This window comes from Populus alba, chromosome 2 (genome assembly GCF_005239225.2).
Source record: "Populus alba chromosome 2, ASM523922v2, whole genome shotgun sequence".
Lineage (NCBI taxonomy): Eukaryota > Viridiplantae > Streptophyta > Magnoliopsida > Malpighiales > Salicaceae > Populus > Populus alba.
The window spans coordinates 8,902,473-8,925,553 of NC_133285.1; the positions used below are offsets into that span (position 1 = coordinate 8,902,473).

The following is a 23,081-nucleotide window of genomic DNA, read 5'->3' on the forward strand; positions in this document are numbered from 1 at the left end:
GTTGAAGGTAACTAACGTTCAAACTTCCACTTTTGATGCATTTTGTTCATTGTGAATACATCGAGCAAGTCATCATCTGTTACTGCAATTACCATTGCAAGTTCAAGGCTATTAACGTAATATTATGATAATAATTGTTTTTTTAAAATGTGTTAATATATTTTTTTTATTTTTAAAATTTATTTTTAATATTAGTACAATAAAAAAATTAAAAAATTTAATTTAAAACAAAAAAAATATATAACATATTTAAAAAAAATTTAAAATACTTTTAAAATACAAAAATAAATTAGTTAGATGAAATTTGGAAGGGAACTTGAAAGGGTATGGTGGAGATCTCGATAGCACAGAGAATTCTCCACGTCGGATCCCTAATTGAATCTAGAGGAATCTCAAAATCATCAACCCTAATTCCATATCTAAAGCTAGGTCTTGACACAGCATATGAGGAAATTATTTGAAACATACCCTTGCCTGCTTAAGCTTGTAACCTCTTTGCCCCTTGACACAATAGCCTTGCGTATTATACTAAAACCCACAAAACTATAATCGAATGTAATTCTCCAAAAAAGAAGAAGAGCATCATCTTTATTGTTTATATGGACAATGAAAGAGTTCAGTTGACATCTAATTATTTTAAATGTATCAATATTTATATTAAAAATACTAAATAGTTGTTGAGGATGCCAATTGCCAGTTCCTATTTCAAATCTTATTTCTTGTATTTTTAATTCACACACAAGTTTGTAATTACTAGGGGACCTTAGTAACAAGTTAGTCTTTGGGAGAGGCTGCTCGTATTAGCGTTTTCCGTGGTTTAGCTTTGGGAGAGGCTGCTCGTATTGAAGTCTTTGCTATATATAAATAAAATAAAATAAAATAATTTAATATGTGTGTGTCACTGTGTGTGTGTGTGTGTTTCTTACCGATTTCTTAGCTGTGTGAATCACTGTAAGAACAGGACACGAAAATACCCTTCAAAATCCAATAAAAGAAAGAAACTCCCCGAATTGACCTCTCTCTCTCTCTCTCTCTCTCCCTCCTCTCTTCACTAATTACTCAACTCACAAGCATCTTGCAATCACTCCACTTTTCCTTTGGCTCTGCTTTCCCCCCTCCCCCCTTTCAACATCACAACGATTAGCTTATATGCATGTCTGTCCTGAGAGGCAAAGGATTGATTTTTTTTATGGAACTCTAAATGGGTTCATTAGAGAGTGGAGGAATCTCCTTCAAAAGAGACAGTAACAATCTTATTCGTTCTCATTCAGCTGGTAGAAATGAAAGAAACCCTTTTTTGTATAGACCCAGATCGAGACTTTCTCGTTTCTTGCTTTTCAAGAAGTTAGATTACATTCAATGGATTTGTACTGTTGCTGTTTTTCTCTTCTTTGTAGTTCTATTTCAGATGTTTTTGCCTGGTTCTGTTGTGGAGAAATCTGAACTAGTCTCTTCTCCATGGAGAGGAATGGAGTTGGTTAATAAGGATTTGTTGTATTTGAAGGAGATTGGTGGGTTAGATTTTGGTGAAGATATCAAGTTCGAACCTTTGAAGATATTACAAAAGTTTAAAAAAGAGAACAGAGAGATGAATATGCCATTTACTAACGGGACATTAAGTCGTTTTCCTTATAGGAAACCGCAGCTTGCATTGGTTAGTTTCCGCTACTATTTGCTAATCCATTGCTGTTCCTTTTTGTTATTTTTTCTGCGGGGTTGAGTTGCGGTCTAAATTATGCTTTCTAATTCAGGTGTTTGCGGATCTGTTGGTTGATCCACAGCAACTGTTAATGGTGACTGTTGCTACTGCATTGCAAGAGATTGGCTATACAATTCATGTATGTATTTTGGTGCTTCAATTTTTAATGCCGATGGTTTTGTGAAAAGAAAAAAGCGAACTGTTCGAGCAACAATTGTGCACATTTCTTTTTCTTTTTTTTTGAGTTTTTTAAGTGCTTGTGGTTCTCCATTAAGTTGTATAAGAATTTTTTAGATTAATGATATTTTATTCTTCTTGGCATCAAATTCTTGCAATTTGTTTGGCAGGTTTATACACTACGAGATGGTCCTGTGCAAAACATTTGGAAGAGCATGGGATTTCCGGTTACCATCATTCAAATTAGCCACAAACTTGAAATTGCTGTTGATTGGCTAAAGTATGCATGACATTCTACTAGATTTTTTAAACATGATGAGCTTTTTAAATGTCATCTTTTTTTGAAAAAAAAAAAATAATATTGAGCATGGTTTGTGTCATTGGATTTGAAGGCTTTTGGTTGCATTGAATTTTGACCTATCTTTTTGCAGCTATGATGGCATACTTGTGAATTATCTTGAAACAAGGAGTGTCATCTCTTGGTAAGATATCTTACCATCTTTTCTCTCAAATAATAGATGTATCTCCAAAATTATGCTTTGAATCAAACTCTTTCTTTTATCCATTTCTCTGTTTCAATCATTCTATTTTTTTGGGCAATCCTATGTGATTAGTCTTTCATTAGCAGTCAATTAGGATAAACCTATTTAGTATTGTAATGATTTGAGGATGCTATCTTTACCCAGGAATCTTAAATCGCCCCTATGCCCAAGACTTGACAGCCTGTGCAAATTAAAATGCTCAGTGTGCTGAATATGATGGAGCACAATTTTGTTACTTCGTTCTAGTTGAAATGTATATATGAGGATAAAACCTGTCAGTAATTTAGTTAATTTATGTGAGACGCTACTTATCTGAGTCAATTAACATGAATGATTTCACTTTACCAGTTTTATGCAGGAACCTTTTAAGTCCGTGCCTCTTATATGGACCATCCATGAAAGAGCACTTGCTATTCGTTCAAGACAGTACACTTCAAGTTGGCAAATTGAGCTTCTGAATGATTGGAGAAAAGCTTTCAACCGGGCTACTGTAGTAGTCTTCCCAAATCACGTCCTTCCGGTAATTGACTGTGATAAGTCTTCCACCTTGTGGACACTATCTGAAAATTCCATGGGGTTAATCTGGACTTGCAGATATAATGCAACTCCCCAATAAATCTCATCTATATTTTAAAATGTTCCTATACATAGCAATAAGCAACTTAATGTTTTGTAATGTTATTGTGTTGTGATGTTGTCCTCAATGTTCATGCTATTAACACTGAAGCTGAAGTTGGCATTTATCTCCATTTCTGCATATCAAACAGATGATGTACTCTGCATTTGACACTGGAAACTATTATGTTATTCCTGGTTCCCCTGCTGAAGTATGGGAAGCAGATACTACAATGGCATTGTACAATGATGATATACGCGTGAAGATGGGCTATGAGCCCACTGACATTGTCATTGCAGTTGTGGGAAGTCAATTTTTGTACAGGGGTTTGTGGCTGGAGCATGCGCTTGTTTTGAAGGCCCTGTTACCACTTTTGCAAGACTTTCCATTGGATAGTAATTCAATTTCTCATCTCAAAATCATTGTTTTAAGCGGGGATTCTACTGGTAACTACAGTGCAGCTGTTGAGGTATGATTTAGATGCATGCCTGGAGTTCATTATATCTAAAAATAGATGCCAACTTCTGCGATCTCTTTATTTTCTCAGGCTGTTGCTGTTAACTTGAGTTATCCAAGAGGTACTGTAAAACACTTTGCTGTTGATGGTGATGTGAGTAGTGCCCTTAGTGCAGTCGATCTTGTGATATATGGATCCTTTCTTGAGGAGCAGTCTTTTCCTGAAATTTTGGTGAAAGCCATGTCCATAGGAAAACCCATCATAGCCCCAAATCTCTCCATGATTGGGAAATATGTAAGCCTTAATGATTTTTTATCTTTAGTCTTCATGCACAAACAGATTGAATTCACAAAGTACATTGATTTAAGTGGATGATTTGAAAGATGATCTCACATTCCTGATGGTGTCAGCTCAACTAGCCTACCTCCACCACTTAGAGTGGATCACTAGTCTTTCTGTTTTTTCCTTTCAGCTCTATCAAGACTCAATTTTCTTGATGAATAAGAACTCGTATTCCATTGGGACTTATTCATAGCCTAAACCTGAGTTCTTATAAGGCTTATTTTGATCCTTGTATTTGTATGAATTAGATTGCCTAACCTTTTCTGATCCTCGTGCTTGTATGAATTAGATTACCTCTCTTTACCAGGGCAATAACTTCTTATTTATTTGCCCAATTTGTTTATCTTTATCTAATCTTACTAGCCATTCATCTCAATATCCCCATATAGGGTTTGCTCATTTCTTGTTGTCACATCAGGAGAACATTCTTTTATAGTTCATGTTGTTGCCTCATTAAGACTACTATTCTGTTTTGTGAATGGCTTCTTCAAATCAATTTGCACTGAGACATAATTTTTGTCCTATTCGATATATGGTCACTGCCCTTCTTTAAAGTCAGTGGCCCTGGAAACTAGCAGTTCTTAATTTTTTTTTGGCAATGACAAATTTTTTACCAGCTTTTTGAAATACCAAATAGACAATGATTAATAAAACGTTATTGGTATCAGATTTTTATTTTACATTATAATGAGTCATCTTCTTGTTACACGCCTATGTCTATTAAGCAAACTACTGACTTTTTCAGCAATAACAATTAGGTTGATGACAGGGTGAATGGCTATCTTTTTCCCAAGGAAAACCTCAAGGCTTTGACACAGATTGTATTGCAAGCGATCTCCAAAGGGACATTATCACCTCTAGCTCGTAACATTGCTTCAATAGGAAAAAGTACAGCTAAAAACCTAATGGTTCTAGAAACCATTGAGGGCTATGCTACACTACTTGAAAATGTTCTCAAGCTTCCATCAGAAGTTGCACTTCCTAAGGCTGTTCCAGAAATTCCTCCAAAACTAAAAAAAGAGTGGTGCTGGAATCTATTTAAAGCATTTCTAAATTCAACACATGAAGACATAACTTTGAAAAGTTCTAGATATTTAAACAAGGTTGAGGAACAGTGGAACCATGAGCAAGGAGAGAGCACTGGTTCAATTGCCGCTACCGATGATTCATTCTCATATGACATTTGGAAGGAAGAGAAAAATATTCTGATGCTCAATACTAGAAAGAGAAGAGAGGAAGAAGAGGTAAGAGTTTGTGCAGTGATAAATATTGAGTAAATTTTGATGGAACAGGTCTTCCTGTTTTACATTATTGAAGCACATCCTTTGTAAAATCTGACCTTTTTGATATTTGGCAGCTAAAAGATAGAACTGATCAACCTCGTGGAACATGGGAGGAAGTATATAGAAATGCCAAGAGGGCTGATAGGTCCAGGAATGATTTACATGAAAGGGATGAAGGAGAACTTTTGAGGACAGGGCAACCGTTATGCATATATGAACCATATTTTGGGGAAGGAACCTGGTCTTTTCTTCATCTAAGTTCACTTTATCGAGGAATAGGATTGGTGAGTTTGCATCTGTATTTTATACTGGAAATCTGTGTGCACATCTCTATTTTTCTCAAAGTTACTTGACTTTTGTGTCCTGTCAGATGATTGTTCCCAACATGATTGACATCACCCTCTCTTAACATGTAGCTTATGGTTAAAAATCTTCTGTGCTGATTATAAAGATTCTATTTTCCAAAGGTGTTTATTGCTTGAACTTTCAATCTTAATCTTCCACATTTAGCAAGTTGAGGAAAAGGTAAATGGTCAGGAATATCTTTATTCATGTATCTGAAAGCCCTACATTTGCATATTCCTCAGTACTATGGTGTGTTTTACCTGCAAAATGATTTTGGTTGATAAACACTTGCACAAAATCTTTTGCTCATCTCACATTGAAGGAATTTGAAGGCCCTCAGTCGCATATGCCTTTGCAATTGTAACCAAAACATGTGGCACCTTTTATTTTATGGAGCTTGCTTTATACTTCTGCTTGTAGTTGGAATTTATAAATTTGGTTTCCTTCCTGTTTTTGTATACTGACTATGGTTGCAGTCCACGAAAGGTCGAAGACCCAGGACAGATGACATTGATGCACCCTCCCGTCTGTCACTTCTCAGCAACTCATACTATCGAGATGCCCTAGGTGATTATGGAGCTTTTTTTGCAATTGCAAATCGAATTGACCGTATTCACAAGAATTCTTGGATAGGGTTTCAATCTTGGAGAGCAACAGCAAGGAAGGTATATGATGATTCCCTATTTTCTGTCTAACCTGTAATCTTATTGTGATGTTGTTTGCTCTGCCTTACGTGCCAATTTTAGGATCTGATATTGGTCTTTAAACCTGCATTTTTGGTCATTCAGACTGATATGGCCAGAACATGGTCAGATTTGGCTCTACTGTAAAATGTGGAAAAGACAAGGTTACTCGCAACCACTTGGGCTTTCTGAGCGCATGTGGCAATTGCACGGGTCAATTGATGTATCCTATGCAACTATAGTTACCAATGTGATTTGCCTTCCTTCGAAATGAGCTAAATTGATGAAATTTTTTTCTGGGATTCTAGCACCAAATTTCCTCTGGCCATTACCTTCACTATGAGTAGTTACCATTTCGGTTCTCTGTAATCTATGCAAGTAATGAGTTTATTGTTAGACAAATGCAATCTCATAATTTATTTCATACATTTAATGAACTATTTCTTATTCTGGGGTATAAACAGGCATCTTTGTCTAGGATTGCTGAAAAGGCATTGATAGATGCTATTGAAACACAAAAGCATCGGGATGCGGTTTACTTTTGGGTTCCCATGGACATGGATCCAAGAAGTCACTTAAGGAGGGACTTTTGGTCTTTCTGTGATGCTATAAATGCTGGAAATTGCAAGTAAGAGCTATGCTGTTTATATCAAGATTTATCATGTGAATCTTGACAATTGCGCTCCTTTCTCATTTGCATTCTTCTAGCTGATTTCCCCCATTTAATTGTTGGTGATTGAAGGTTAGCTTTTTCCGATGCTCTTAAGAGGATGTACGGCATCAAGCATGATTTGGATTCTTTACCATCCATGCCTGAAGATGGGGATACATGGTCTGTCATGTTGAGTTTTGCTTTGCCAACAAGGTCCTTCCTAGAGTTTGTAATGTTTTCAAGGTGTGATAAGTTGCTTTTGTTGGCATTAGGAATTCAAAAATTCAAAGTGTAAGCTGGTTCAGATGCTGATTTGAACTGTTGAGTGCAGAATGTTTGTGGACGCATTGGATGCACAGATGTATGATGAGCACCATCAAAGTGGGCGATGTTATCTGAGTCCAGCTAAGGTAACTTAGAGTTTATATGATGAGTTTTCTGTGCTGCAAGCATATAACTTGTCTGTTCTTCGAATTTAGTTTGGGTACTATTATGAGTTGAAGTCTAGGTTTTCAATGAGTTCACCTGAAGAAACTCTGAAACCCAAAGTGCTAGACAACAGTTTCAACTGAAGCTCAGTTTACCCTTCAAGTTTATGATGAATAACTACAACCATACCATTCACCTCACTTGGTGCTCAAAATAACCGGCTGGCAAATTCTGTTTTTGGGATATGCTGCTTGAACAGTCAACTAGGCATTTTAAATTCCCCCAAAATGACAGATAGATCTGCAGTCCTTTTGATAACCGCAAGACCTCTTTTTTTTTTTTTTTTTTTCCTTTTATGTATTGCAGGATAAGCATTGCTACTCACGGGTTCTTGAGCTGCTCATAAATGTCTGGGCATACCACAGTGCACGACAGATGGTGTACGTGAATCCTGAGACTGGCCTGATGAAGGAGCAACACACGGTCAAGAGCCGCAGAGGCAAGATGTGGGTTAGATGGTTCTCATACAGCGTTCTTAAGAGCATGGATGAGGACTTGGCTGAAGAGGCAGATTCTGACCGGCCCAAGAGAAGGTGGTTATGGCCTTCAACGGGTGAGGTTGTATGGGAAGGTGTATATGAGAAAGAGAGGAATCTACGGAGTCATCAGAAAGAGAAGAGGAGACAACAAAGCAAGGACAAACAACAAAGAATGAGGAAAAAACACCGTCAAAAAGTGTTGGGAAAATACGTGAAGCCCCCACCAGAAGACATAGAAAATTCAAACTCTACAATGTCCACGTCAGAAACTTCATAGCATTAAGTTCACCCGTCCGACCATGGGCAGCATTTGGAGGTGGAGTCTAGCTCGATAATTCTTTTATATTTGATTTTTCCTCTTCAGTTCTTATTCGGCAAAAGGGATGCATGTGTTTGTATCTTTTACATGAAGGGGTTTGTACGTAACTAACTGCATCCCTACGTCATTAGTGTTTGTGAGTGTATAAGTGTATACTAATTTGCCTGTTCTTTTCATTTTTTTCACCCCATTGTAGAAGCTATTACATTCATAACCACAATGAAAGAAGAATTGTGTGAGTATTTGTAATTTCAGCAACTCAATATACTCCCATCCATGTTCCGCTGTCATGAGAGCATAATATACTCGTCATATCATATTAGCTATAATTATAAGCTTATTAGCCTTAATCTTCTGCATTGACAGACAGTCGTGAAGTTCCGATCAAGTTTCAATCGTGGGGAATCCACGGCGACATTTGACCCAACCTTCAGATAGAAAATATAATCAGGCGGCATTTGACCCGACCTTAAAGATAGAAAATATAATCACGCGGTATCACCAAATTCAGGAACACGGCAAAGCTTCAGAAGGGTTAAATACCAATACAGGATTCAGACTGTAAGCATGATATAGCCATATAGGGCAATGAAACAGAGTGAAAAAGCTAAAAACAGTTGCACAGCGGGGAGTATTTCCTCTCATCACAGAAAAGAAACAAAATTGCAACCCTCATTTGGAGGGAGGAAACAGCTACACTCAAGAGTGTCACCGCATGGTAAACGACATCAATTATATCTCTAGAAGGTGGGATTAATAACATTCAAGAGCCTCAGGCAAAATCCTCTGTTCTCCCATTCTGGAAACTTATCAATACCTTGGAGCTGTAGCAGAAGACACAAGTCAGTCATGAAATCAGTCCAATCAATATCACCAGAGAATATTTACCAAATTGATGTTTCTACTAAACATGAGTCACGGGGGCCTACCTCCACCTACTGTTGCTTCAGGCAACCGCTCAATCGAGTATTTGTGTTGAGTAATGTACATGATTGGCACACCAGGGATCTGCCAGCAGGCAAGCAACTTCATATCAGAACCAATTTCATTTCAAATACACAGCAAGAAAGTATTCACTTGAAGGTACCTTGCGGATCCTTCGCTTTAAATCTCGATCACATGTAGCAACAACATAGCATTTATGCTGTTCCCAAACAAATGATCTGGTTAGTTACATTAAAAAAACATGTTGAATAAACTACAAATTAATTATCATGAAAGGCAGTATCCATAACAAACAAAGTAAGATACTTTGAAATACAGTCACATAAAGGATTATTCCTTGCAAATGGCCACTATTTTGTACTTTTTTTTTTTCAAATAAAGATTATTGTTTTTCATAGAACATAAAAAAAAGATGGACATGAATATTTAAAAGAATAATTTTCTCTAACTTCTGTAATTATGCACATACTACAAGAATTCGCTATTTTTTGCATTGTTACTGTCAGATAAATGGCAAAACCTATAAATCTATGTTTGCTAAATCCTGTAGGGTTTAAAACAGGTTTGACCCTTATGCTCCTAGCAACATGAGGTACCATGTTTGCTAAATCCAACCCGTAGGGTTTAAAACAGGTTTGACCCTTATGCTCCTTGCAACATGATGTATCGTTTGCTAAATCCAAGCCATAGGGTTTAAAATAAATGGTCAGATTCTATTTCTATTAGTTAGCAAGGGGTTAGGGTGTTTTCCAGACTAGTGGGAAGTGGTGGACATTTGTTGAGTCATGTAATCCAAACCATTCATTTGAAGTTGACAGTCCATATTTAATGAAAATGATAGATCATCTTCCTGGCAAATTCAACTTTAGCAAATAACTGGCTAATGGCTTCTAGCTTTGTATGAGGAGGAGGGGGAGATATCTCCAAGGTGGTTACTATTTTGAGAAAATAACACTCAACATGGAGAGTAGGCCAAAGATATTAGCGTCAGATTTGTACATTGGTAACCCTTTCAACAATACAATCATCAGCATAAGTTCCCTTGTGAATACAGGGTAGTCTCTCAAAACGTGGATCCTTAGCAATCCTGTTCAGACACAAACATCCATCATCAAAATTCTTGTAAATAAATGAAATTTGAACAGTAGTGAAGGTTGTTGGCCTCCAAATTACAAAGAAATAACATTGTGGATGTACACTATTACGTGAAAAAATTTACAAGCAGATTAGAACCACTTCCATAGACACATTCAACAACCTAGACTCTTGATGCAAAAAATAACAGGTAAAAAAATATCAGTTGCAAAACTCAGCAACATGAAATCATACATACCTTAAAGCCACACGGTACTTCTGACCTAACTTCTCAAGTTCTGCCATCACACAGTCCGTGATACAAGGTGTGCCTTCAAATCCAAAAAGTGGAAGTTATCGATAAACAAGCAGTACAAGTCCAAAAACTGAAAGATATCAACAAACAAGCAGTAAAAAGAAGTTCCGGACTTCATCTCATTTCCTAGCCAGTCTTATTGCTCGGACAATTGAGATATTATTTAAATCAAAAGCATATAATTTAGAGCTACTAAAAAAAAGCAGAGGCTAGCGAACACACATTTCGCATACAGGCAGTCCAGCATCGCCTTCTCTAAATCCAACTACAAATGGAAAACCAGAAAATCGTAAGGGCCAAAATTTCAATTCCGTAAGCTGAGCCTACAGCAAGTTTGGTTTGACCTTTGCAATTTTTGAATCAAAACCAGATGGAAGTAAAAATCGGCAATTGCATTAAACACTAACTTTATTCTGAATAGAGAAATTGATGAAGTTGGTATCCACCAAAACCCTGTATGGCGGCCCCAAAGCTGTGTTGTATGAGAAGAAGAGAGCTGAAGAAACCTGTGGTCTGTACAAATAAACAAAAGAGAAGGGGGGGCGGGGGTGTTACTTGAGCTCCATTTTTAAAAAAAAATTATTGCTAGAAGAAAAAACAACAATCATAGCAATAGTTATAGACATAAAAGCTTACACATTTCTCGGGAGCTTTTCGAGGGACAAATCTTTTTTCTTTGGATTCAAGACTTCTTCTTTATGTCTAGCAAGGGATGAAGCAACAAAACTAGTTAAGCAGAGAGCTAAAATTAGGGAGGGAACTAAAATAAAACGCGAAAGAAACAAGTGCTTACTGTTTAATTGCTCTAGAGGTAATCATCTTCTTCATTTTTGCAAATTTCGGGCCTTTTTTGGCTCTCCCCATCGCTTCGTTTGAAGAGTATAAATCCTAATATAGAGGGCGAGGTAAGAAGAGACTGTTTTTGCAAATTGCAACTGACTTCCCCTTCCAGAAAAAAATATTTATGCTGTCTGGCTAGCTAAAGTACTTTCAGTTTGATCGATAACATACTCAGAGAGTGATGGCCTGAGATTGGAACGTCTGACAGCAGCTTTTGTTAGGGACGAGGACGGTGACGGTGAGGGAAAAAAATCGAGACGCCCGCCGCAGGGTATTTGTTTAACCTGAAAGATGTATATGAGCCGAAACTGAGTCCAGCCCAGGTTCCTTATTATATTGGGCTTCAGAGGATATTGAATCCAGACCAGATAAAAAAAGAGCTCAATGGGCTGGAAACTTTAGGCCTACGTGTAATTAAATGAAGGATAGAATCTGTTAACTGGATCAACACAATATCTTTTAAATACCAAAGGGCCCACGCAGAATTCTAGTTAGATCGAGCTACATTTGAAATCGGGTCTTACGTGGCAAGAAAACTCCAGAGAGTTCACCGTAAGTTGGCGGGGGCGCGCGAAACATCTGGAAGGGAGGAGAAGATGATTTTGTCATGTCTTCCAGTTGAAAATTCCTCTTCGTAAGTTGGCATATAAAAGGCAATGTCTAACACAAGATTAATATCAGGAAAATCAGAAATCAGTTCAGTTGATAAAAGAAACACACTCGCGGTCTCGAGAATTTGAAGCTTTTGGTTTTGGGTTGGTGGGGTGGATCGATTAGCGCTGCTGTGTCAATTGGATTTGTGGAAACGTTAGGCTGGACATTTCGTTTTCTCCCTGTTACTTTATAGTAAAGTTAAAAGAAAATGTAAGTTACTCCTCCTTCTTTATTGATGATTGCTTGGCTTTGATTTCATAATATTGTTATCTGTTGATCTGTGGGAGATTTATTGAAATGTAAAGGGATATTCTTGTTCAATGAATGAATGCATAATGCCAGTAATTTAATACTTTTTTACGAATTATTTCTTTCTAAAATTTGTGGATTTACAATGCACCAAGTTGTTGTTAGAGAGGTTTTAGAGGATTTCTTAAGGGTACTTGTGCATAGTTTCTTCTCTGGAACAACATAAGATTTATTCCATTTTTAAGCTATCGGTTAATAAGATAATCGAAGACTAAGCATTCAGCATGACGTTTTGAATGTATAAAAGCTGATATATCTATGAATCTATGAATTAAGGCAAATATCATTATTACTATTTTTTCGTTTTTCTTTCTATTGCTCTTTTCGTGTATGTTGCCTATTGCTCGATGTTGGCCTTTGTTCATTTATCGCTCTCCTTGATAAAAAAAAAAAAAAAAAGTTGGCTCTGTGTCGATGTTCAAGATGATCGTTCCTGCTGATCTGCGTTTTAACCTTTTCAGTTACACCGTACATCGACCTCTGGTGGTCTTTGAGCCAGGAATTTCAACCTGCTAAAGAGCTACCAAGGCTTCTTGGTTTGCATAACCTTTACAGAAAATGATGCCTGTGTATAGATACATGGACTCACACCCGATGCGCGGAGACCATGTACCTCCAATGCAGCATTATCATCCAAGCTTTGGGGCTATTCCACCTCATATGCATGTTGATCCATCCAAATCTGCTGCTCTCTATGGACTTTGTCCTAATGGGAACAACTTCGGGTGCTCGGTTCCATGTCATGCCTGCTGTGGCTATGGTAACTTCACTGGTTACTACGGTCCCAGACCTTCTTGTTCTCATTTTCCACCACCTCAATATCAGTGCTATGGATATCCTCCGTATCATGAAACTATGCCTGTACAATATGTCCCTTCTCCACATTATTCGATGGAACAGCCAAGATATGAATATGACAAGGTCGTCTCTAGCAACAATCATTGCTGTGGTTGCCGGAGTCACACCCATGACCAGAAGAGAGATGAAAGTGTGAAGGTGGAGGAGCTGGATCCTGACTCTCAGAAGAAAGAAGGCGACTCTTTGGTTCCATTTCAGGTGAAGAATTACCCATACCCAGTTGTGTGGATCCCACCAGAAAAAATAAAGAATGAAGAAGATAGAAAACCTGTGGACTCAGAAATGGCAAGCGGGGAGAAGGCTTCACGAGTTATGAAGCATCCTGAGAGTGTAAAGCCACCCGAAGAAAACCCAAGAGTGTGGAATGGCTGGGTTCCCCTTGACTTGAAAAGCTTTGGACCCTTCATGCAAGCTGAAGATCAGAAGAGAACTCAAAATCATCAAAATGAGGACGAATTGCAACAATTTCCGTTTCCTATATTCTGGCTGCCACCATACAACAAACAGAATGACACTTCCAACAAAGATGGTGCACAGACAATAGCATCTTCAAAACCTGTAGACGAGCCACCTTCTGCGGTCAAGTTCTTCCCAGTGAAACTACCTGGCAGCAGCGATGGCTGTAACAAACTTCTAGAAGGCCAATACAATTCTAGAGACCAAGGAAGTTCAGGGACAGAAAGCACTCCTGTTAAACAAATGGAAAAGCATGGGGAGAAGAAGGAAGGGGTTAATCAGAAAAGCATACCTGTGCAGCAAATCGAAGCATTTAGGGAAAAGGAAGATTCTGAAGGCATTGGTAAGAGAGGTAGAACTGCCTCTTTGAAAAATGCAGAAGGTAACCCAACTGGTAACTCCTCTGAGACCTGTGCAAAAAGACAATCCTTAGCCTCCCCAAAGGCATCAAAGTTACCTCCTGTTTGTTTAAGAGTTGATCCATTGCCTAAGAAGAAGAATGGAAGTTCAGGCTCAAGGTCTCCAAGTCCTCCAGGGTCAAAAGGTCAGCTGCAGGAGGCATCAAAGGACACTTCTAAACCTTCTGCTTCATCAGATTTAAAAGCAAATATCCATCATGACGCACAAGTTCAGAATGTTGCTCGAAGTAGCGGCAAGGAGGTAGAAGCAAATAAAAATGAAGGGAAAATCATAGAGGTCGTGCAGAGGAAACGTATTGAAAACAAGGATGGTGAAGCAAGGAATGAATCTCAAACTCAGACTCCAATTGCCTTAACAGATCTTCAAAAGGAGGTCTTCAGAAACCCAAAAACAGAGGAAGCTGAAACTTATGATGAAAAATACGTAAAAAAGGAGGATCAAGGAGGAAGAGATGCTACAGATTTGGCAGCTGGTGAAGCAACCAAGTCAAAGGAAGTAACAGATGCAACTAGATCAGCAATTGATGAAAATAAAGAACAGAGAAAGAACTTATCAGATGAAGCAGCCGCATTGCTTATACAATCAGCTTATCGTGGGTTTGAAGTGAGGAGATGGGAACCTTTGAAGAAATTAAAGCAAATTGCTAAGGTCCAGGAGCAGGTAGTTGTTGTTAAAGATAAGATTTATGCTCTCGAGTCCTCTTCTGACCTCCAGAAAGATGATCAGCAAAGGCTAGTCATTGGAGAAATGATAATGAGCCTTCTGTTGAAATTGGACGCTATCCAGGTACGTATGCACGGTGCAGCTAACAATGACACACACTTCTTGCTCTTGCAGCCTTTGCACAAGAAAAGGAAAAATTGAATTTTATGTACATAATACAAGTTATGCAGGAGGATTGACTGTGCAGATTCCATTTGTTTGCTTAGCAGCAGTTCGGTGTCCAATTATTACTAGGCATAGCAATGAGAAGTACAATGAGCAACTTTTTGTGTGGCATTTTGTCTTATAAAACATTGGAATTTTTTTCTGGAATTAAGGGTCCTGATTCAAATCTTGGTTATTTTTGCTCTCCAGGGCTTGCATCCAACTATCAGGGATATCAGGAAATCCTTAGCAAGGGAACTTGTAGTTCTACAGGAGAAGCTTGATTCACTCATCATGAAGAAGTGCGAGGAAACTTCTGGGCCCAAAAATTCTGAGGAACATCTCATCGCTTCCAGTGTCATTACAGCAAACCAAGATGCACAAAAAATGGAGGTAGGAGAACAGCCAGGTTACTGTCTTTCTCAAATGGTGGACTCCGTAGGTGACTCGGAGGATAAGGAAACTTCAAAGTCTCCTATTATTATCAAAGAGGAGCACAGGGAATCTGAAAATGAAGGGAGGGAGGTCGAAATTGATGGAGGGGCTTATGTGGCAGAGCAAGAAAACAAGGTTGGCAGTGGAGAGTTCCAATCTAGTGAAGTTGTTACGACAGAGAATGGGCAGGGAACGTCAGCAATTGAACAATCTGTCCTATCCCATTCACAGGAGAGTGATAAAGCGGAGATCAGTGGAATTCTACCGGAGAACATGTGCTGCAGTCCACATAACAAGCAACAAGCTAGATTGATGAAACTGACCAATGTGGAAAATAGTCCTGAAGTGAAAGGAACTGAAGCACCGGCACATGAAATAAGTGGTAAGGTGGCTGCCATTTCTGATAAAGAGGAAGAATCTGGAACAGAAATGGTGGCAGTCATAGATGGTGAGGAGATGGAATCAAATGCATCATGGTCATCTTCAACTGTTGCATCTCCTGATTCGACAACTGCTGCAAAAACTATAGATGTAAATTTGCAACAAGAATTCCCATTAGGACTGAATGATGACGAGGCACCAGAGAAATTGGACAACTCGAATATTCAGGAGAATGAAGTTCGATATGGTGGAGACAATAAAGAAGATACAGAACCGTCTTCATTAAATGAGGTAATAATCCCAATTGAGCTAGATCACCAGTGCATGGAAGTGCTTGATAAAGGGGCTTTTCTTGCTGGATCAGAGGATTCAGTGAAGGTTGGCCCTGAAAAGGATGACAGCCATGAAGATGCAATCGTTGGGGTGTGTGCGCAACAACCTCAAGCATTAGATGCCAAAAATGATAAGGAAGAAGTGGAAGTACTTGGACAGGAAAAGGTGCTAGACTTTTCCCGGGAACAAGAGGAAAGCAATGAAGAAAAGCAGAAAGATGAAAATGGCCAAACTGAACACAGCTGCTCTTCTGAATTAGCAAACAAGATCTTTTCTCAAGAGGAGGAAGTGCAAGCTGAGGAAGAAAACGACAACGATAGCCAGACAATAACAGATTGTGGAAACGAAGAAATGAAGTTGGAAGTAAAGCAATGCCATGATCTAGGGGTCTTGAGTGACAATGACACCATGGAAGACGGGCTGGATGGATCAGAAACCACCAAGAGTTTATCTGCGATTGGACCGAAACTTTCTCCAATGGGTGCAGACCAAGATGAAGAGAAAGGAGAGAAACTGCCTGCATCATCCACTGCCATTTCCAGCCAGGTATCTGCTGGTGAACAGGGGATGGGAATGGAAAGTCAGAGAAAGCTGGTTGATGAGAATGAGAAACTGAGAGAGATGATGGAGCGATTAATTGAGACAGGAAAGGATCAGTTGACTGTTATATCCAATCTGACCGAGAGAGTAAAAGATTTGGAGAAAAAACTGTCCAAGAAGAAGAAAGTATGGGCAAAACGATTTAGGACATCTAGTCCACATTCCAGTGCAAGGCCATCAGTCAAGTCCCCAAGGAGAAAAGCTGGTGTTGGAACTTAACCATAATGGATTTTGTGGTGTTCAGTATGTGAGTGATAAGTCCGCAGGCTCTTTGTAGATATGTTCACATGCCATAATAAACACTCTTATGGAACGCAGGTTTTGTTAGTATAACGCAATGTTTCATTTTCTGTTAAGTTTCATCTTTCTTTAATATAGCCTGGCTGGCTGTTTCTGTTTCAAGTGGTTTCAGCAGGCCACCATCGTCATCGCCATTTGGGTTTAGATTGCAGTCTCACTCATTATTGAACATTCTAGTGGTTTATCAGTGCCATCGTTTTGTCATGGTCTGAATATTGTCTCTGATTATTCTCCCTTGGGCCCTCAGCCTCCGGCGCAGGTTATAGCTATTGTTATTCCTCTTTCTTCCCGCAATAAATTTGTGTGTTTATGCAGCCGAACCTCGTCAATCGATTGACAGATGTGTATTTAATCGTATCTTAGAACTTCTGCATGCATTACTTCGGTAGACGAACCCTCTAAATCGTTACTAATGGTCGCTACTGAACTCAGCACTACATTTCCAAAGAGATGTGCTTCTATATATCTCGATGAGACCTCGCATCGCCGTTCCAGGACGGTGAAGTCAAGAAGCGTGGTGTGCATGGTAAATGTAATTGAGAAGCATGGTGTCGTCCACTAGGGAGCAAAGGTAGGCGACAGCTCGTTTACTTGGGGGTAACTTCATCTTTTTTCTCATGGACGCTTGTCTTTTCGTTTTGGAAGCAGCTTCATAGTAATAACCCAACATGCCCAGGGACATCTGGCCCACATAACGCCCAGCCCATTTTATTTCACCAAGTAAAAGCCCAGAATATCAAAATTAAGTGGGTCTTCCACACGCATGCAGCGGAGCACCATGTCTCAACTCTCACCCTTGTTTTCTCTTTCTTGTTTCTAACCTACACTGATAGTCCCTCTTTCTACTTTCCTGATCAAATACTGACCTTCCATTTCTCAGAAAATCTAGAAACTAAGAAAAACCATGATTGTCACTTTCTTGATCAAATCATAACCGCTCAATCCTTAGGGGAAAAAATCAAGAAAGAGACCAAAACAGAAACAAGAAAGTTAAAGAGAGACTCACATGGAGATGAAGGTTCTAGAAATCAACTTGATTTCTGCACAAGGTCTAAAACCGCCATCTGCTAATTTACGCCGGATGCAAACATACGCCATCGTTTGGATTGACCCTTCAACCAAGCTCCGAACCAGAACAGATCGAGTGGGGTCCGAAAACCCTACCTGGAATGACAAATTCCTCTTCAAAGTCACGCCGGAATACCTATCCAGTGAAACCTCAGGTGTCTCCATCGAAATATACGCCATCGGTTGCATCCGTGACGCTCTGATTGGAACCGTCCGTTTTCTTGTCAGTAATCTCCGGCTTTCTACCCTAAGTGCCGCGATTACCATGCCTTCTTGTATTGCTCTCCAAATTCGCCGTACTTCTGGAAGATTCCACGGCGTGATTAATATTGGAGCGAACGTGATCGACGGCTCTGATTTCTGGGCATTGCATGAAGCATCGGCGATTGGATTTCATGATCTTATGGGAGAGAGAATCCGTCGGAGGCGGAAGGAGCGACAGCGTGACACGAAGAGTTCAGTCGGCGAGGATGTTAATTACTCTTGTGGTGAATCGGGAGATTTATCAGACGGTACTGATTCAACGACTTCATCATCATCAACAGCATCAACTGTGTTGAAGGATTGGAATAGGGTTGGGGATTTTGCAGGGACCAATCTTGTTAGGTCTTCATCAGACGGTGGAGGTTTGTTGTGTGGGTTATTGATGCAGAAGAGGCTCCTTCCTTGTTTGTCTGAACAGAACCTTCAGTCCTTTGGTGAGCCACAGAAGGAGAACTAATCATGATTTTTGATTAGCGGTCGAGATTGTTTTCGAGAGAGGTTTGGAGATTTTGAGTTTCTGAACAAGAGGGTCTAGCTGAAACTGAAGTAGAGCTGTTGCGTGGCAGACACTATCCAAGGTGAATCAAGGCAAAAACCGATCAACGGTGGAGGTCATCTCTCTCTGATGCTTTGTTTCTTGATGCTGTACATGATTTTGAATTTTGTAGCCGTTGCGTCGCGGTTATATTTCAAATATTTCTTTGTCTATCAGGTGCTGGTGCTGGTATTTTGACCTTTTTAAAAATGAACAGAGGTGGTGTTGGTGTTTGATTTGTGAGAAACAATCAACAATTGCAAATTAGTAATAATTAGAGACGTTTTTTCACTGCTTTTGATCTCTTCACTGCACCCTTTCAACTGAAATACATTAAAATCTCTATTCTGAAAGATTTTGAAATTTTTTATTTTATTTTAAATTACTATTAGTTTTTCAGATGCGGTAATTTAAAAAAATATTTAAATATATTTTCTAATAAAAAATATTTAAAAAAATAATATAATCTCTTCTGTAGTCTTCGTAGCAGTGGGCTCTGAAATCAGGTTGGACTCTCAGCCAACCGAATGAGAGTCCAATTTGGTAAGTGATGAAACGTCATAATTTGGTCATGTAGTTAACCCGATGGGCTGGCTCATATTAAGGTGGTCTGATTTCGTATCTTGGAAAGTTATGGTTGGCTTCAAGTCAAGGAGCTGACAGTTCTTTATTCGGTTGATTTTGCTGCCATGATAATGAGAAAGAAGACTCAACAGTGACGAGCCATTTGGAAAACGGCCTACATGATGCCAATGGACACCTCTAACCTTTGATTTATTCTGATAGCCCATTATAAACCACGATTGGATTGGCAAGGTTTTCAACTCTTTCATCCTGATTGCTGCTGCTGGGTATTTGAAAATAAATATTTTTTATTTAAAAATATATTAAAATAATATTTTTATAGCCTTTAAAAATTAATTTTAAAATTAGTATATCCAAGTAACCTAAAAATATAAAAAATTTAAATTTATATGAAACTCTTTAGAAACACAATTTCCAAAAGATTCGGGTAAATTTTGATTTTTTTTTATTTAAAATTAATTTTTTTATATTTTAAAATTATTTTGATAAACTATTTTAAAAACTAAAAATATATATTTTTAAATAAAAAACATATTAAAAAAACTTATTATACCCCCTCAAAATCCTCACTCGTTTTTTTACTGGTTTCAGTAAATTATTAACCCAAGGGCCAAGAGAAAACAAAGCAAACATGGGGTCCATTCACGGGGAAAAAATTAGGGAGAAGGGGAGGAAAAGGCACAGGTGACAAAGTAGAAGAAAATCAGACGTGCTGAGGGGAGCAGAGAAGGCAGCATAGCATGGTGGTGCATACTGGCTGCCCCAGTAGCAGTTGTAGTGCACAGAACACGATGTGATTGATTTGATAAGTAAATCATAATTACTATTTAGCACCGCTACAAAAGCCAGCCAGCCACCCATCCACGACAAGTTTTTTTTTTTTGTGGAGGTGATCGTAAATCAGTGTTTGGTAAATCGAGATTTGTATAGCAGGAGGAATAGAAACTAGGAAGTAGGAGCAGTATTTCATTTTCATCGGATGGAGGGATGGATTTGATATCTGACGCAACGGCCCTGGGTCTCCCTCCTTGTCTCTTTCGTGGCCTCTCTGACTATTTCTCCAAATTTTGTGCCCATTTACTGCAATCCTCTCGGCGTCTGTGTTTCTCTCATTTTCACCCCCTCCTCTGTTACAACTCAACACCTGATGTCCAAAACCTTTCAACTCCCCTGTTCTTGATCCCAGTGAAAAGAGAATTAACCATTGTAGCTGATAGTGCCTTGGGTTTGAGATGAACTACAAGGAAAAAGTAAACTGGGAGACAACTATGGCGATTTGAGGTCAATGGGCTTATGATGTGATTGTCTTTTTTGTTTTGTTTTGTTTTGTTTCTTAGCTCCTATCCTAAGTAACTTGAGCTCCAAATAATTATCCCGCAGCGATAATTGGTGCCTGGAAAAAGGATGCTTATACTTTATACTGTCTCATGTGATTTTATTGCGATATTCGTTTTGTTCCCCGTTGTATATATTATTACACTTGTTTCCATTCATGCGTGTACCAGTCGTTTGTATGCATATAAAGTGCATTCACGAGAAAGAAAAAAAGAAAAAAAAACCAACGAATTGCAAACAAGTTTCTAAATTTAACGAAGTTTTGCTTATGTTGCCAATCTCATCTGCTAAAATTGAAGGGAAACTCCTTCAGTTGTTTAACATGATCGAGAAATTCTTTCAGGTTTTTGGGAGGTTTTATACCGTGACAAAACATCAAAGATGTTTTAATTTTTTTTTATGTGTTGTTTTTTAAAATATTTTTTATTTAAAAATAAATTAAAAAAATATTTTTTATTTAAAAAAATTATTTTTGATATTAATGTCTAAAAATATATAAAAAATTAATTTAAGTAAAAAAATAAAAAAAAAAATCAGATTTTTTTAATAACTAATTACCACGTAATCAATGAATCCAGGAGTGGAACCCCAAACAACATTCCTATATCTGTGTGTGAAAGAGAGAAGTTGCATGACTTTCATATTCGGGCTGGTCAAAGTTTTGCCCAAACAAGTCAGCATGCACGGCCAGCATGCCACATCACTATTCATTCAATGTTCAGTTTCTTTTGACAGATCATCAAGTAGGACCCACCATCCACGTCATCTAATCAAGCCAAGTCGAGCGGAGCGGTGTGCAAGTCAAAAGATCTATGTGCAATCGGATTTGTCATGAAATTTGATCCATCCATCAAGCCAGATTTTTTTGTATCAAATCATAGCTGTCTGAAATGTGATGATGATTTTGGAATTGTTTTCTAGCAATTTGATCATTCTAGAAGCATCGATACAGTTTGATTGTTAATATTTGGATTAAAAATGGTGGTGGTGTTACAACAAGACAGATTGCCCAATAAAAAAAGCAATTAAAGATCATCTTGGTAGGTGATGATAATGAAAAAATTAAAGTTGCACATGTTAGTCCAGTATCTGTGTTGAATTGATGAGTTGTAAGCTTGCCTTATCAAGGGAGATTTAGCATAGCTTGATGCCTTGGAGGAAGACATAACTGAGCACTCTAGACAGCCGATCATATAAAATATGAAAGACATGGTGTAGTGTAAAAAGATTAAAAAAAAATAATAATCTTGATGAGTTTGTAGCACCAACAATCTTGTTAGATATTGAAAAATCAAATAGATAGTTAATCAAAGACATTCAGACCAAGTATGTTATGGAAAAACTTTGAAACATCGCCACAACATAAATAGTAAAAATTGTTTTGAAGACATTGTTTATAGATACGATACTAGTTGTAGTGTATGAAGAATAATGTATTGGATAGATACAAGACTAGAAAGATAGGTCAAAGAAGATTGAGTTTTAAGTGGGACCGTTCAAGTGGAAAAAATAGTTATTACCCAATGGCCTAATAATGAGGTGTAATTACCTAATAAAAAAAGATAAATACACCTTAGTTTAAAGGGCGTGGATAGAACCATCAAGTATTATAAACAAACATAAAAATGGTAGTATTCTTTCCATTGATGCTCATGATGAAGTAAATGTGAAATAGTAGAGCCACCGAAACATCCCTAATATTAAAGGATGTGACAGTCCTATGAAAAAAGAGTTTAAAGTTTAAACACCTTTGGTCAAAGAGGTGGGAGGTTGGGATGTGAGTTTAAAAACTCTTAAGAGCTGATATAATAACTGAAGATAAATGGATACAACTTGTGTATAACAAGGTGGAATATTGGCTAGAATAAGTAAAAAGACAAAATATAAGTAACCTTCATAAATATTGCTCCTATGATGAAGTGAAGAGCCAATAAACAAAATTATGAATTCATGCATGAATTCATATATTTTTTTAAATGATATAACATCATATGCTATTTAACAGTTCTGACACGCTAAATTTTTAAGAGGTTAGTCTAATAATATAATCTGGTATGTAGAAATTAGGTGTTCTATATAATTGTATAAGTATATGCTGTAAATAGATTATATGGGTGGTTTAACTCTTATTTTCATAAACTAGTGAGTTAAGTCTAGAGTGGTGGTTTAAAATGACAACAACAATGAATTTAACCGTTGAATTGAATTCAAATTCTTACAGAAAACTCTTTAGGATGTTTTCATAAAAAGAGCCACTCCAATGCTTAAAGGCTAAGAAGTTATTGCATAGATCGATTTTTTTCATTTTTGCTGAATAGGTTTTTGAATTTATTTTTTTATTTTGGATTTTGTGTTAGTTTTTTTTGTGTGTTAAGATTTTGATTTTGTTTCATAGTTTAGGTTGTTTTTTCTTTGGCCTATTT

The 23,081-nt window shown here is 37.9% G+C and overlaps 4 protein-coding genes across 4 annotated transcripts; 3 read left to right on the plus strand and 1 right to left on the minus strand.

Moving 5' to 3' along the window:
• Positions 1-965: 965 nt before the first annotated feature.
• On the plus strand, positions 966-8,373 carry LOC118057675 (uncharacterized). The gene is made up of 14 exons (XM_035070313.2): positions 966-1,654; positions 1,752-1,838; positions 2,047-2,156; positions 2,308-2,358; positions 2,767-2,938; positions 3,186-3,503; positions 3,582-3,785; positions 4,592-5,077; positions 5,191-5,400; positions 5,938-6,126; positions 6,609-6,772; positions 6,887-7,039; positions 7,128-7,206; positions 7,592-8,373. Exons 1-14 carry the CDS (start codon positions 1,202-1,204, stop codon positions 8,039-8,041), a joined length of 3,126 nt encoding a protein of 1,041 aa, XP_034926204.1. The 5' UTR covers positions 966-1,201; the 3' UTR covers positions 8,042-8,373.
• Positions 8,374-8,589: 216 nt separating this feature from the next.
• LOC118057676 (uncharacterized) lies at positions 8,590-11,531 on the minus strand. The gene is made up of 9 exons (XM_035070315.2): positions 11,212-11,531; positions 11,055-11,120; positions 10,826-10,931; positions 10,641-10,683; positions 10,362-10,434; positions 10,028-10,115; positions 9,171-9,227; positions 9,013-9,091; positions 8,590-8,907 (listed from the first exon to the last, which is right to left on the minus strand). Exons 1-9 carry the CDS (start codon positions 11,280-11,282, stop codon positions 8,894-8,896), a joined length of 597 nt encoding a protein of 198 aa, XP_034926206.1. The 5' UTR covers positions 11,283-11,531; the 3' UTR covers positions 8,590-8,893.
• Positions 11,532-11,818: 287 nt separating this feature from the next.
• On the plus strand, positions 11,819-16,927 carry LOC118057680 (uncharacterized). Its single transcript, XM_035070320.2, has 3 exons — positions 11,819-12,122; positions 12,683-14,741; positions 15,033-16,927. The coding sequence occupies exons 2-3, from the start codon at positions 12,780-12,782 to the stop codon at positions 16,788-16,790; spliced, it is 3,720 nt and encodes a 1,239-aa protein (XP_034926211.1). The 5' UTR covers positions 11,819-12,122; positions 12,683-12,779; the 3' UTR covers positions 16,791-16,927.
• Positions 16,928-17,124: 197 nt separating this feature from the next.
• Positions 17,125-18,972, plus strand: LOC118057681 (uncharacterized). The gene has a single exon (XM_035070321.2). It carries the CDS (start codon positions 17,878-17,880, stop codon positions 18,658-18,660), a length of 783 nt encoding a protein of 260 aa, XP_034926212.1. The 5' UTR covers positions 17,125-17,877; the 3' UTR covers positions 18,661-18,972.
• Positions 18,973-23,081: the final 4,109 nt, after the last annotated feature.

What these genes read in the sequence shown, in the direction of transcription:
- LOC118057676 (XM_035070315.2), bottom strand. Translation starts at nt 11,282, where the DNA reads ATGGGGAGAGCCAAAAAAGGCCCGAAATTTGCAAAAATGAAGAAGATG. An exon ending in ATTTCTCTATTCAGAATAAA is followed by an intron (nt 10,684 to 10,825) that starts GTTAGTGTTTAA and finishes TTCCATTTGTAG; the next exon opens with TTGGATTTAGAGAAGGCGAT. An exon ending in GGACTGCCTGTATGCGAAAT is followed by an intron (nt 10,435 to 10,640) that starts GTGTGTTCGCTA and finishes TTGGATTTGAAG; the next exon opens with GCACACCTTGTATCACGGAC.
- LOC118057680 (XM_035070320.2), top strand. Translation starts at nt 12,780, where the DNA reads ATGATGCCTGTGTATAGATACATGGACTCACACCCGATGCGCGGAGAC. An exon ending in TGAAATTGGACGCTATCCAG is followed by an intron (nt 14,742 to 15,032) that starts GTACGTATGCAC and finishes TTTGCTCTCCAG; the next exon opens with GGCTTGCATCCAACTATCAG.
- LOC118057681 (XM_035070321.2), top strand. Translation starts at nt 17,878, where the DNA reads ATGGAGATGAAGGTTCTAGAAATCAACTTGATTTCTGCACAAGGTCTA.
- LOC118057675 (XM_035070313.2), top strand. Translation starts at nt 1,202, where the DNA reads ATGGGTTCATTAGAGAGTGGAGGAATCTCCTTCAAAAGAGACAGTAAC. An exon ending in TCCCAAATCACGTCCTTCCG is followed by an intron (nt 2,939 to 3,185) that starts GTAATTGACTGT and finishes CATATCAAACAG; the next exon opens with ATGATGTACTCTGCATTTGA. An exon ending in AGAGAAGAGAGGAAGAAGAG is followed by an intron (nt 5,078 to 5,190) that starts GTAAGAGTTTGT and finishes GATATTTGGCAG; the next exon opens with CTAAAAGATAGAACTGATCA.